This window comes from Meleagris gallopavo, chromosome 19 (assembly GCF_905368555.1).
Source record: "Meleagris gallopavo chromosome 19, MGAL_WU_HG_1.1, whole genome shotgun sequence".
Taxonomy (NCBI): Eukaryota; Metazoa; Chordata; class Aves; order Galliformes; family Phasianidae; genus Meleagris; species Meleagris gallopavo.
Window position 1 is genome coordinate 9245211 of NC_139422.1, and position 15456 is coordinate 9260666.

The following is a 15456-nucleotide window of genomic DNA, read 5'->3' on the forward strand; positions in this document are numbered from 1 at the left end:
ATGCCTCTGAGCCAGGACAGAGCCTGAGTGAAATGCTGAAGTGGGCACTTCGGGGTGAGGCCTAACTCCTTGGGAGCGGGGCACGAGCACACAGCACATGGACCTGGCACAGCAGCACAATGGGGACAACATGCCAAGGAGTCGGCCTGGGTGAGCGACCTGGGGGTGGCGGAGATTGCCTCAAAGCCAGGGGAACAGCTCGAACAGAACGAGGTCTCACATGAACACCCTCCAGCAACGTGAGCAAGGATTCCATTCTCATACGTTAACTTTTTTTTCAAAAGCAAGATTTCATCACTTGCAAATGATCGCAGTGGGAGAAGAGCTCAGAAGTTACCTGCAATATATCGTATCTCTGGCAAACACATCATTAAATCCGGAAAACGGTTTGGCTGGTGTGGGTATTTGTACTCTGTGAAGTCCTGGCAAACGTACCAGTACCGCTTATTCAGCTGCTCCAGTTGGGATGCATTGGTTAAACCCCTAATGTCTGAAAGAGAATATGATCAGAGAGATGAAAACATAAGGAAAACAACTGAGAACAGCAGCAGATTCGTGCTTCTTCAGGAAGGACAGACTGACTTCTAAAACTCATCTGGGTCGCTGTTCTGGAGGCTGAGTGCCCAGTTACACAGCAACTTCGTGTCCGGTGTGTCTGGGCACAAAGCCTCCTTCCACAAAGACATGGATGGGAAGAGCTGAAGCCCTAACCTGCTCATCTTCAGTGCTCAGGGCACTCCTCGCAGATAACAGCTCTAGCAACCTTAAATCCCTGCCTGGCTTCTGTAAAGCAGCTGCATGTCAAGGTTTTGTCCTCACAGCGGATCCAATGTAATACTTCCTCAGTCAGAAACACGGTGATTTTGGCTGTATCATCTTGGCTGAGGAAAGCTTTTGACTATAATTCAAGGTATCATCATATTTCTTCCCATCTGCTTATGAATTACGTCAAACGAGCTTTGCAAACTTGTCAAGTTCTTATTTTAAAATTCAGCTTTATCCATGTCAGGCAATGAACACGAAGGAAAATGGACATTCCCAAGCCATCAGCGTGGCAGGAAGTGCCACTGCCACCTTTCAGCATGATCAGTGACATTTGCTGGGTGTCCTGGGGGGGATCCAATGCATTGGATACGGAAACTATGCGACCCTCACTGCGGGCTCAGTCCTGTGAGACAACCTGACGGAAGAGGCATTTATCTGCTGCCCAAGAGCTGACTTTTAAAAATAATTTTCAGGTATGTCACATAAAAAATTGCGAACTTCAACTAAAAATAAAAGAAGACAGGAAGTTAATGAAAATACATTTTGGAAAACAATGGAGACAGCTAAAGAAGTGTCAGGAAACTGCCCAGGGAAGCAAACCGGAATCTGAGCCCGGGCACACATTGAAGAGTCAGCATTATCTCCTGGTGAAAATGAGTGGGGGAGGAGGGAGTTTTCAGCACATTTTACAGACTGCAACTATCTTTCACAGTATGAAAAACTCTGGGGACATTTATTTCCAAAATTACAGCTGAGCATCATCTATTAAGCATTTTCCTCTCCATATTTGTCTTTGTTTATGCACACGCAACAATAAATACATGTCTCAAGAGGTTCCACAGACATGTAATGGCAACAACCAACTACTGGAAAGGGAATCACAACAAACCTATTGATTCCGAACTATTTCAAGCCCACCACATTTGTTAGGAACTGACCAGGATCTCCTCACATGTTGAAGAACTAATCTACATTTCATTTTGCATTGACTTATTTGAAGATTTTCAAGGGTGTTGCAACAGGCTGAGTGCTGGCTCTAATACATTGGTTAACCAACAGGAAGATACCATTCCTCATTAGGCAGAATTCATTGCCTGCACATAAATTTTCTTTTCCCCTTTAAAGACTTAGCATTAGGAATAGGAAAATATATTGACGAAGACTTTAAATAGGAAGCCAACTAGGTGACCTAAGCATAAATCCTGAACGTAAATCACTTCAAGAGTCAGGAAAACTCTATAAAGGGCAGACCAATTTTACAAAGCCGCCCTCCCAAGCAGAAGAACAAATGCATTTTCAGTTTGGAATCTGTGAAAGATTGTTATTTACGATGGAAAAAAATCAGGCAAATTAATTGTTAATTGGCCTAAACAGTTATCTACACCAATATGACTTTCAGAGGACTGGTGAAAAGTTCATTGGCAGCTGGTAAGAAATCGGTCACCCAAATGTTCTCCAGACAAACGTTACCAATCTCCCTGTTACACTCTTACTCTGATGTGAACATTTTAGATACGTTCCAACTGTACCTATGGCACAAGCATTGTCCTTGGTGTCTACATTTGAAGGCAATAAAAGCAACTAAGCAAAGCATTCCTTCACTTCCAGAACTTCCTCACACACGTCTGCTGTCTGCATGACAGCAGAGGGGTTGCAGAGCCCACATCAATCCCTGAGTCTCAGGTCCTTCCTCCAGCAGGACTGATTCCTTCTCTTCACTGACTCACCTTGATTTAGGAAGTTAATGGCTTTCATGCATGCGTACTCCTCGTTGCTGACCTTCAACTGGTTGAATTTGCGAAAGAGGTAGATCAACCGCTCCATCACCTCCATCCCCTCTTCGCTAAATCTGGAGGACAGAGATCACACATCAACATATGCGGGGCACAGATCACATAAGAAAAGCAAGAAGCTCATTTTAGTAACTTCAGAGATTTTTAAATCTTGCAATAGTATTCAAAAACCCTCACCAAAACTGCTTCAAGTCTGCTGGGACTGTTAAATGGAAGTAGAAGGAAGTGCTTCTGTTTATCTCCACCCTGCTCCAGTGTCCAGTGGAGCATGGAACATGCAGTTACCTCTTGTATGCTTACAGGCAGGCTGCTTTGCCTCTCTACACTTGTGTTGCCCCAGGTCTCCATCAGGACAGTGCCTCCCCCTCCCCAGCTCACAGGGCAGGCATCTTCCTTCACTTCGTATTTCCAACACCAGAAGTGCCCACAATTTCTTTTATCTGTGTAATGCCATTTGAATTAACATCACAGAATCACACTGACCCATGCACAACAACACTCCCCAATTATCTAATGGACAGGTGAGGACCACCCATCACCTCCCTAAAATTCCCATGAGTAAATGACAAAGATTCCATATTTCCATACAACCATATTTATTGCTCATTATGCTTTGCTCATCTTCCTCAGCTGAGAGCTTCTCGTGGTGAGACACTGCAGTAAGGCTTGGACCCTCCTCAGAAATACAAATATGCACCAAGACACAAATAACCAACGCAGGTGGAACTCCAGGTTGCAGACACAATGCCTGAGGTGAATCATGCAGTTTAAGTAAGGCTACTTCCTTCTGAAGCCCTCCCTCCAAACAGGCCATGCAGGAGTTGCTGTGCTTTCTACACACACTCTAAAACCCAATGGCAGCAGCACTGCCACCAGCGAGGGCTGTCATGGGCCCACCGCTGGGACCTGCAGCCACCACTACTGCCAGTCCTGAGTTCTCCCTCTGTACAAGGTGCGTTTGCTTCTGAACCCGTGCTGCTCGCACTCAGAGCTCCCAGTTCCCTGCACGGTCGCTCTGCTGTTTGTCAGCACAGCACACAGAGATGGACTATTTGTCACACAGCAGCACGGGCTCAAAGCAAACAGTGAGGAGATACAGTCCCGTGGGGGAGCCCAGTCCAATACACACGACTATAAACATCCAAGAAGTTCTATAAACAGGAGTGGGATGAGATGTTTCCACAAAAACCATCAGCCTCAGACACAGGAAGTCCGTTAAAAACAAGCTGCAGGCTTCCCTCTGAGCTCCCACCCTGGCCAAGAGAAGCCAGGAACCAACAGGTGGCAGAGGGCAGCCCCTCGCAGAGGGAAACCGCCCTTCCACCCCGGGAAGTGGCCCGATGCAGACCCGAGGGCACAGAACCCAGCCCCGTGCTGCAGGGCAGAAGCAGCAGCGAGCTGCAGGGTGCAGAGCAGCTCTGGTGCCTGCAGGCACTGCCCACGTGTGCAAATGGCCAGTACCGGCCTCTCCTGAGTGCCTCTCACCACAACATCACTGGTTTCAAAGAAAGCGTGCATTGCATAAATCCTCAGAAGTGGGACAGAAGTGTTTCGGCAAGCTTCAGCTGCGCTCTGCCATTGTGCCGCACAAAGAATAAGAGCGCAGCCAGAAAGTCAGCTCTGAATAGAACGAAAATAGAACTCTTCTCAGTGAATAACACCTTATTTTGGCATGTATGTTTGTTTACTTCAAAGTTATTTGTAAAATGCACGGTGGAGGTTGGCCTCAGAGAAGTGAAAACAAGCTATCTGAACTTCGGGTCAGTTCTTCAGGAAAGTAATATTGTAAGTGATGAAAGCCTTGTCGGCTAATCTAAAGTTGTACAAGTTTTCTTGCTCTCAAGTTGACATTAAAAATCTTGCAGGTGCAAGATTGCAGAGCTCAAGAAGTTAATGAGCACAAAGACCACTCAGTTGTCTGTGGAGTTTAATTGTTTTTAGAGCATGCATATTTTTACCAGCCACTCATCACTTCATAAATCCAGGAGAGCTCTTCTCTCATTCCTGCAGTTGAACTGTCTTAGTTTTCCATGCATACTTTCCTCCCCCTTTCAAACAAAGCTGTTCTGTTTTTCACAGCCCTATTTCTTCCCTAGGACTGACTCCTCCACACACCTTTCCTCACAGTTTATACCAGGCGAGTTTCTGGCTATGGGTTATCAGGATCAGCTGGGAAGAGGGGGAAGAGAAGTGCTATCAGAAGAGTGCTGGGGGAGGTCAGGAATCCATTCATTTCATATTCACCTACAGAAAACAGTACAAGAAAAGAAAACATTTGATCCAGCCCAGGAGAACGCTCAGCCCGCTGTTAAGAGTGGAATAAGACACAGGAGCTCATCTGATGCGTTCATTGTCACCTACCTAAGCATTAAAGTTGCTCCTGTCATTTTGCAAAATACTGAAATAACCCCAACGAGTTGGACCAGCACAGCTCACAGCAATTGTTTTCAGCTGGCTGCGAGACCAAACTTCATTTTGCAGTAACCACTAATCAGCACTGGAGTTCTCCAAGGAAACAGAAGCTCTTCAAGAAACCCCTCAAGGCAGAAACCTCTCTTCATGAGTTCCTCACAAATTCGAAGGAAACAGCTTGTCAGGAGCGTATGTCCCCCTGCCACATGCAGGCAGTTTCACTATGGATAAGCTGCCACAAAGACAACAGAGACTCAGCCCTCATCTGTGCAGCTTCCCGCAAATGGCTTTTGGTGCGCATTTTCCCATTTTCCTTAATGACAATTAGCGATACTTGAAAAGCTAAATCAGAAGAGACCCCAGCAGCATTCCACTCCTAAGAATGCCTATTTTCACCCTTGTGCACAGATCTCCTCTGAAGGACTTGAGGCTACCGGCTTTGAATCGCCCGTTTCTGAAGGGGGAGGTTCCTCCTTTGTCCTGTTTTCTTACCTCCCGCTCGTATTTATCACAAATTCCAAATGAAACACACTCTTCTCTTTTGAGGCTCTGACCAGGATAGTGCCAACAAAAGGAAGGATGAATATAGGAACAAGTGTTATTGTGCTTCCCTCTGACCCACGCTGCTCCCTGCAGGAGCAGCACCAGGCACAGGATGAATGGCAACAGCCGGGCTGAGCATGGAGCAGGGACCTGCCCCAGGAAACGAGGCACCTGTGGCCAGCCCTCACCTCCCCTGTGGCCCTCAGCAAGTTGGTCTCCAAGGGGTGAAGGGAGATGCTCAAGGAACTGCTTGGTGATACGACGACCTGAGGGGAGAGACGTACTGTAAATCTCTCCTCACTAAACATTTAGGTCCCCCGATGACTCCTGCAATGTTGCCAAGCCTAGCACAGGCAGAGCACCAACAGAGCAAACGATAAAGCAGAAGGTGGGCAGCAGCCTAGGTAAATCCCACCTATTTCATCATGACATTGTGAGATTTTGACTGCTGCCAAAAGGATCTGGTTGGCACCAAGACCACAAAAGGAAAAAAAAAAAAAAAAAAAAAGGGATGAAAACCCAACACCCTGGCCAAAATGATAAATGACAGGCAGGTTACTCAGAGCATCAGATAGTACAGATTACGGAAAAACAACAGCTAAATTGCAACATCTTTACATTTATGAAATCAAAACAATGAAATGGCAATTAATAATGAACACTTTGATAATAAAGACAACCAGCTTTGTGAACAATCTTTCCATTGCCCAAACAATTTTTCAATAAGACCTTCTGTATCTCAGGGTTACGCAGTGTCAGATTAGTTTCATTCTCACCGCAATAAAGGTGGTTTGTAGGGTTGTGCTGAAGTGAGATGGCATTGCTATAGGAGAGCCACCCTCAAGATGATGCAACCAGTACATGTTTTCTCTTACAATGGCCAGAAAGTCTCTGTCTAGCTATTTGCTCAGGCAGCCAGAAGCCTCTCCGGCTGTTAGTGCTGTTAGCTTGAAAACAAAAGCTAAAAATGGACTTTCATCCACACTGCGTTTTTTCTCCCTCACAGTTTGATTTCTACAACTTTCATGAAAGAAATAATAATAAAAAATGGATTTTAAAAATGTAGCAAAGATCCTTAAAGAAGGACGTAGAGAAAGTTCAGGTAAAACTAGGAAGAAATCTGCCATGCGCTGAGAAACACAGAACAGCCACAGAGATTAAGCAGAAAAATTGTCAGTCTCAACAGAAACCACAAACTGAAATCACAGGACATCGACTCCAGCTGCATGACCAAAAGGAAAGTAAACATCCTACACCTCCCTGCAAAAGGAAGCTTTCATTCAGCACTGACTACCACAGCCTGCCACATGCGAAGTCTCAAGCACACACCGTCAGCACAGGACTCCCACCAGCACCTCACCTGTGCAGCTCATCGTCAGAGGGCGAGTACTTGGAGGTGACATCTGCGAGGTCACCAAAGATCTGTTTGCTGTAAACAGTCAGCGAGGAAAGCAGGATCAGCTCCTGCCAGGTGGAGCTGAGCAGGCAGGTATAGTCCTTGATTGAGAGTTCACAGAAGAACGGCAGCTTCTTGATCCAAGCAATCTGCCTGAAAAGCAATTCATCCGCCAGACGACACAACAATGCAAACAGCTCTGCCTGAGTCACTTTATACCTGCAGGCACAGTTAATACGAAGGCATAAAATTAAAAGCACGGAATGACACAATCTGACAAGGCACTTGAAAAGCAAGAAAAATGTCACCAGAACTGGTGTGCGAGCGCCCGGAACGCCGGTGCCCAGAGTGTCACCTGGCGGCGGCAGCGGCGATTGCCAGTGCCTGCTGGGGCCAGAGGAGAAGCTCTGCAGCTGGGGCTCACCCCGGGCACACCCGCAGGCTCCTGGGCACAGGGCAAGTGGTCCCTGCAAGCTGACCCCGCTTTACTCCAGTCCCACGTACTTTTCCAGCCGTGGTGCTTGTCAGCAGCCCTTGTGCACAGCTAGTGCAACCCCAGGGTGAAACCACTGAACTCCGCTGCCGCGCAGCCTCAGCCCAGCACGTACAGCATGAACGACTCTGCGAAGTCCCAGCCACAGGCACGGCCCCGAGGCTCTGGATTGCTGCCTGCAATGCGGCTGCAGCAGCTCCCCGTGCTCCCTGCACCTCCAGCCCCCCACGCAGCACGGCAGCTCACTGCAGCACAGCTCAGGGCTGCACACTCACCCGTCTTCAATGAGCATCGGTGTGCCGAGCGGCTCCAGGTCCTCGGCTGACACCAGCTGGTTGATCAGGCTGTGCGACTGGGGGTCCAGGCTGCGCGTCTGGGGGGGCACCAGCGCCGAGTGAGCAGAATAGCTAAAAAGGTGCGGGAGGTACTGATAGTGCGTGGACACTGGCGTCCCAATATACTGATCCCTGAGTGCAGCGAATCCGTTCAGCTCCACGGACCTACTGGAAAAGGAAAAGCTTTTTAATATACTAAAAGCATTCCGCCTGATTCATTAAAATGTTAAAAACCCACCTACAGAACATGTGGATTAAAACAGAAAAGAAAAAAAATATCAATGAAAGAATGAAAAACCCCTTTGTGTTTAAATCCTACACTGGAAATAACTGAGGTGCAGATCGGGTGCTTCGTGCTGAGCACGGCTCCGGCCAGTTCCTGTGAGCAAAGGGCTGGAGCAGTTGCTGAGCAGCCATTCTGAGCAGACACCCGACTGCAGCGAGCACTTCCACTCCTGCTTTCTTAAAGGGACAGAACTTATGACTGTAAATTAAATAGTTCATATTGGCAGGGAACGCAAATACCTCCTAGCTTACAGTGCAACTGAAAGCAGATGGACTGCAAGCCTGAGATCCTTGCTGTGTCCAATGCTGAATCAGGAGGCCAGCACTAATGGTAGCCCACAATACAACACCACCAATTAGTAACCTAAATGGAATTCATTTATTTTCAAAATCTGAGCACAGTGAAGCAAAAGAGCTTATACAGATTGAGCAGTAAAAGCTAATCAGTTCTCCATAATCTGAAGGAAAAAAAATAAAATCAATACAAATTAAGAGCTCTAGTTCAACTGTTAGAATTTTAACTCAACATTGCCTTTTTTTTTTTTTTTTTTCATTTCAACATGAGCATTTCACCTCTCAATTCAGTATTTCTCAATCCAGTTACTGTCTTTCCGAAAGTGCACTTAGAGACGTAAGGATGTGCAGCACGTTCAGCTCGCACAGAGGTATTCCCAGTGAACCTCTCCTACACTCATCCCAAGCATCACTCAGGGAAACAGTCAGAATTATTACAAGATGAAACTCTTCCGGAGTTAATTCCCACCTTGAAGATGGAGTAGACACAGGCGAAGGCTGGTTGCTCTCAGAAACTCCATTTCCAGGGGAACTGTGGTCGCTGTCTCCATTGTTGCTCCATGACATGTTTGCCTCTCCCTCAAATTCTTGTCCGGACATAATTCTTTCAATCTCCTCCTCTGATATCTTTCAGAAATAAGATCACTGCAGTTAGTGCCAAGCTGCTGCTTCCACTGAACAGAAAACAAGGCAGAGCTTCCATATGCGAACGCCCACCGCAATGAGCAGGGCTGGAGCCGGCCTGCCCTTGCAGAAACACTTCACTCTTCCTAGAAACACCACGTTCTCCCTTTACATTTAACAACACATATAAAAAATTCTATTTACAGCTGATGTCGGTGACCTTCAGCTCCAGCAGTACAATTCAAGTGTCAATAACAGAGCAGAGAGGAATGGACACACAAAAGGATTATGTCAGACACACACAGCAATGAGCCATAAATCAGCCACTGTCAAAGAGCGCAAAACCACAGAGCAGTTGCAGCCAGTCCATAGAGCATCACTCAGTACTGAGCGTGGTGCAACACTTCAAGGAGCTGCATATGCTCCTGGGGAAGAGTTACATCAGTTGTGAGAAATATGCAACATCGACGTTTTGAGTTGGGGTTTTTTGGTTTGGTTTTTTGTTTGTTTGTTTTTTAAATTCTTTGTATTTCCTCTTAGCAAGGCTGTCTCTGCATGGTGAGACGTTGCACTGACATGATGCAAGAAAGGGCAGTGACCTCTGAACATCATTTTCAAGCACCTAACATTGTTTGAACAGTTTATTCCAGCCCTGGAAAATTGTCAGACAACCACACTGGGTTTACCAGGTACAACATCTGAAGAGTGCAATAATTAAATGCCGCATCCATCCCAGGACATGGAATTGATGGCACGATCCATGGCTCAGCAGTGACCAACCACGCAGAGCTCAGAGGGCCAGGGCCTGCTGTGACTAGCAGAGGCCGTTCTTCTATTAAAGCTGCATTTTGCAGAGAGGCATTAAAAACTGACTCATCACCTGGCCAGAAATAAATGTTTGTTCTTCCTTGATAGACCGACATGGACTTTAAGAATCAATAACTAACAACATAAATATGATGTTTGCAAACAGCAGAAAGTGCTATACGATTTTTATTGTGATTTGAGCTGCATCCCTTCCACTGCTGGCAGCTAGTGGGGCTGCAGGAATTCTTGCCTTCTTCTTGGTCAGTCACAGAGGATCTGCACTTCCTGGCTGCCTGGCTTTTCATGTTTTTCATTTTGCACTGTAGTGAGTAGTGCTTTCATAGGTGTGTTGTCTCAGAAAATGCTTTTGGTGTTCTTTCTGTTTTACTAAAATAAACAGTAAACTTTTTAAAGACTGCTTCTCCAGAAGCCAGCTGGAAACAGCCGTCATGCCTCACACACGCAGTACAGGCTGCTGTGCTGAATTACCTCGCTTTTTACAAGACATCTCCAGACAAGCTATGTCATCAATCAGCAAGACATTTACTGGGAGCTCCTCTTGCAACAACTTAAGAAATTGCAGTGCACAGCCCGCAAGATTTACTGGGAGCTTTGGAGGGATTGAGGTCCCTGTGCTGCTCACGAAGGACAGGTAGCTCTGACGGCTCAAGCAGCAGTGCAGGGATCCCAGGCTGCCCATGCAGGCAGCCACCATGATGCCCCAAGGCTGCAACGCGTCCTCTCCCACAGACAGCAGAGTTGAGCTTTACTTACTTTACTTTTACAGACCTACTGTCTGTGGCACGCACCTGCAGCACACAGGATGGCAAACCCTTGCTGTTAGCAGGAGGCAGGGACAAGTCTGGGGGGACCTTTGCCAAAGCAGCACTGCCCCTGCGTCCTGCCAAAGGACTCAGTGCCTCTTTCTCCACTCCAGGGTGTGCTGCTCGTGACTGGCTCCCTGCAGCTAGAATCAGGAGTAATGGCAAGCAAAGCACTTGGAAAATGCACCTCCTGCAGAAATTACTCACCTTCCCCATCCCAAAATGGCCAGCTGCTTGCCTTTCCCCAGCCACAGCAGGGAGAAACCCAGCTGCTGCAGAAATGAGTGCCAAGGTCATCAGAACAAGAACAACAGAGAGCCCTGGAGAAATTTCTGCATGTGCTCACCTGGACAGGTCCAATACTTTTGTTTCTTCCTCCTGGCATGCCATCCTCTCTGATTGCTGAAAGAAGACAACCAAATCTTGATAAGCAACAATGCTATTTTAAAAATAGATATTTACTATTTTTAAACAATTTTTATGTCTTAAAAGATTAATTCTGCTTAAAGTGCATTGGAGCACAGTGATGCTCACCCCAACAGCAACGTATTTCTGTGGCAACAAACATTGCTTGGAGAGTTACGCGAGATTCTTGAGCAACAGAGAATGAAGGAACAATCCGTCCTTTATGACAATTTTATCTTAATTTGAGGGATGGCATACGGAAAGCAACTCTACTGCTCTTCTTGAAATAATTCAATACTAGAAAATGAAATGTGAACAGTAGAACATCTAAGTCCACTCCATTCAGCCTGTGAGGCTGATGCAGGCCCGGCTGCACCCGCACAGACTCCACTGATGCTGTAGACAACACAGAGATAACGCACCTCACTGCAGCTGGCTCACACTGCCGCTGTTCCGGGGGGTCAGCTCTCCCAAAGCAATCACCGAGTTAGCTCCATGCAAGCTATCCATTTAAAATTTGAGTTACTACACTGAGCGAAGCGGTTTCGTTTCAGAAGAACAGCCCGGTTGCTCGGTATAGCAGTTGCGTTCATAAGGCTCTTCAATCAAATTACAGAAAGTTGCAGTGAAGGCCAATTACAGAGGTGCTGCTGGAGCTCTCCTCCCACCGCAGCAAGCCCACAGAAGCAGTGTCTGCAGTGCCTCCATTCCACCTGGTCCCCATCCCCATGTTTATCAGGGCCCAAGCTGTTTCCCAGCGGCCGGGCAGACTTGGCAGCAGGCTCTCCCAGCTGCACCGTGACCTTGTCGCTGTCCCTGTTGTACAGTGCATGGGGATGGGGGGGCTCTCCAGAAGCAGAAAACGAGAGAAAATCTAAGTGAAAATTCCTGTAGCAAGAATTTCTTGTACCTGGAGATGCTTGGCAATACTTTCTATTTGCTGAGATGTTTTGTATGGATATCAGTGAAGATAAACACCCAACTCAGCCTTTGTTGACTAACACCATGCCCTGCTGTTTACAGCTCTGTCTCGGAACTCCTCTGTCTCCCAGATTAAACTGTGCTCAAGATGTTTTGCCTAAGTGCAAGTTTTGTAAGCCTCACTAGCTATGAAAACTGCAAAAAGGTGTTTGGGTTTGCTGGTAGACCATCAAAAGGCTTCCAGAGGGCTGGCTGGTTCAAAACACACATTGCCCAGGAGAGCTGTCATCCTTCCAGCAGGCAGGGCAGCCAAACTCTTCTCAAAGCAAGTTCCTTTCAGAAGCTAAGCTCTATGGCTTATCTGGATTCAAAAATGTAAATCTAGTTATGAAGTAACTTTGCAGCTTGATTATGCAATAATTTTCTCAAATTGGCAAGCCTGTCCCCAGCAGGCAGCACGGGACTCACCGCAGGACCCTGCCAACCTGTCCCTTCCTCACCAACTGCGCTGTGCGTTTGGGAGGTTTCTACCTTGTGAACTCTGCAAATGTTTAGGTGTAGCTCCAAAACCCTGCTGCACACAGCAATCCTGATGTGCTTGCAAAGAGTCCTGAATAACCGCCCACGAGCAGCTGTGTCCCATCCCCACAAAGACGCAGCTGCAGGACGAGGGACCTGCTGGCCAGGAGATGGCAGCGCTGCCCCATGCCACGCAGCTTTGCGCCCGGTGCCAGGACAGACAGCAGCATTGGACACCTGTGGGAGAGCACAAGGTGTTCTCCATAGAATGGGGGCACGCAGCAAAGACCAGCATGGCCTTGGAACCACTGCCAGAGCCTGTGGCCCTGCACAAGGGATCTCCCAGCAGAGTTAGACATTTTACAATACAATGCTCCCATTTATAAAATTCTGATGACAAGATATGCTCCCACCTGTGCAAGACTGAGCTGGGAGGAGCTGGGGCTCCGCCTGCCTTAGGGGCAGGGGTGGGGCAAAGGCAAACCAAAAAATTTGAGATAGGCCAAGATTTATTTAAGTGGTTGCTTATTTAGGCAAATAAAATTTTAATTTTTGATTATTTACGCTGAAAAGGCAAAGGATGATTCTGTCTGAGATCAGCTACAATTTTGTTTTACACCCAAGACTCCACCACTGCCAAGCTCACGTTTCTTTACCTTTCCGGTTCATCCCCATCTGGAGGCATTTGAGCAGCCGGCAGTACTGGCATCTGTTGCGCTGCTTGCGTGACATGACACAGTTCTTGTCTCGGCTGCATCTGTAAACCCGCTTGTTGCAAATGCTCCTTTTGAAAAACCCCTTGCAGCCCTCACAGGAGATGATGCCATAGTGCAGACCCGTGGCTCTGTCCCCGCAGATCAGGCAGGTTCGCTGATCAACCCGGTCATCTGGAAGAGAAGAGAAAGGGCTCTCTGGTCAACAAAACAACTTCACCAAGCCATGTTATCTTTTCCAGTGGGACTGGAGTTGCCCCCGTGGCCACATCCCAAAACCTTTCCAAAACAGTACATTTCACAGGTGCTCATGCTGGAACCCCTCTCCCAGCAGCCCAGGCACCAGCCAGCCCTACTGCCGGGCACAGGAGCATGCAGGGTTCCGTGGCTAAACCATCTCAGCTCACCACATCCCACAGGATTCAAATCCAGGAATTCTCAATAAGTGACAACAAGAACAAAGAACAGTACACCCCAAATTTGTCTCAAAGACAGCCTCTGGAAATGTTCTCTTTCTTAGTCATGATTTACCAGAAATGTACAGCAGTTTGGAAAACCGGGTGCTTCTTGGGTTACAAATTGCACGCAAGTCCCTGCACTGAAAGCACAGAATGCCTGGCAGACACCAGCGGGATGCTGCACCGCACACGGGAAGGTGGCACTGGGATGTGGGGCAGGGAGGGGGACACGGAGACACGGCCACCTCCGCAAAGACCTCACTGTACAACACACGCACCCACATCCTGAGTGTTATTACCAAAACGATAATGAGGTTAAGCTGCCATGACTTGATTTTACTATTCCTTTTCTAAACCTTTGGAAGGCCTCTGGATGACAAAAAATGTAAACTGTATGACCCCCAGCAATAGGCGCTGTCATTTTAAATTCAGTATCTTAAGACTGTAACACCCTCTCTGAGACAGAAGAGGAATGATGCACCGCTCAGCAGGAACCTCTGTGAGCACACAGAAATCTTCACAGACATGGATGTCAAATGGAAAAGAAAAAGTAAATGATGACTAAAGCGACCAACTTTGTTAACCTAGAGGTATGCTCACATCTAAATCCTGCTTCACGTTAAAAGTTAACTGCATTAAAATGATGGCAGCAAATTGCACCGAATTGCTGCAGCCTTAAGCAGCAACAGCTGTCCAACCACAGGCCAGAGGAACCTCTCATATGTCTCCTGCCCCAGGACTTTAACCTAACGAAGTCCTGACTGTGCAGCAGAGCCACGCTCAGAAGGTGGGCACTACTCCTGTGTGCAGTGGGACACATAGATCTGTCGCATCCCTCACTCGGCTTCTTTCCCAAATGTCAGTCATTATGTGGACACATGGACACCCTAGCCTGGCCAGGCATGGGAAGAACTCTGCGTGGGTTTTGGTCACAAGACTCAGGGAACCGCACCTCTGCGTCTCACTGTGCTGTGTTTCCTCTGAGAGCTGGTTAAGAAGGTTTCATTCTGGTATTTCTTAGCCTGAACACAACTAAGCACTGATGTGCACAGCGGCCCGCAGCTTCCACAGGCACCAGGAGGTGGCAATGGCTGCACGGAGTTCCCAGGGATGAGTGCTGCGACCCAGCTCCAGCAGCCACCCTCGGCCCTTCGCACAACAGAGCAAACTGCTTAGAAGGCAGAGGGAAGCACGTACATCCACCAGGGGCCTGATGTGTGGAATCGCTCCTTTGCTGCCTAAGGTTCAAATCACAGAACAGAAACTGCTCCAGAAGCTCCCATAATAGCTATGGCTCAAATCACGGGGAAATGGGGAGCATGCAGCAGTGCCTGGGGAAGTTACCACACACAGCACAAAGCTGGAGAAGCAGGAGAGGAGCAGGAGCTCCCCAGCAGAGCTCTACCCCTAGGCCGTGCCTGCCCGCCCTCAGCCCTGCTGCCTGGGGGGCTGCATCACAGACCCTTCTGTCCGGAGCAGGACAGGAGCCACAGCCAGGTGCTCTCAGATCCTCATCAAATCTGTATCAGCTGACAAACCTCTGGGTAGCTCCTTACTACCAGAGAACACCCGAGCTCAATAGCAATAAACGAGCCAAGCCCATTAGGGTCAGGAACAAAACAGTTTTCAGCTCCACGAGCCAACCAAAAATCTAAGCCAGCTGCTGTTCTCATCCGTGCCTCTCTCCGCAGCTCAAACCCAGTAGTAACCACAACCTACTGGCAGTCATTTTTCAGACTTTGCAATGAATAGCATGCAAGTTCACAAATTTCACTGCAATTGTTCTAGAAACTTAAAATAAAGGCCTGGGCAAAGGAAACACAAACTTTAACTGAAGAAGCCTTTGTGGTGTCATCGCTGCTCCTCAGC

At 47.7% G+C, this 15456-nt stretch overlaps 1 protein-coding gene across 6 annotated transcripts in view; it reads right to left on the reverse strand.

Moving 5' to 3' along the window:
- NR6A1 (nuclear receptor subfamily 6 group A member 1) overlaps positions 1-15456 on the reverse strand; it is a 67133-nt gene that overhangs the window by 6536 nt on the left and 45141 nt on the right. For 5 of the 6 annotated variants that reach the window (XM_085239649.1, XM_085239651.1, XM_085239653.1 and 2 more), the window contains 7 exons: positions 13073-13303; positions 10918-10973; positions 8786-8943; positions 7678-7905; positions 6874-7128; positions 2493-2614; positions 338-490 (listed from right to left, as the gene is read on the reverse strand). In XM_085239649.1, the coding sequence (XP_085095775.1) occupies positions 338-490; positions 2493-2614; positions 6874-7128; positions 7678-7905; positions 8786-8943; positions 10918-10973; positions 13073-13303 (1203 nt within the window). The remainder of the gene's footprint in view (positions 1-337; positions 491-2492; positions 2615-6873; positions 7129-7677; positions 7906-8785; positions 8944-10917; positions 10974-13072; positions 13304-15456) is intronic. The other variant, XM_085239650.1, reaches the window with a different exon arrangement.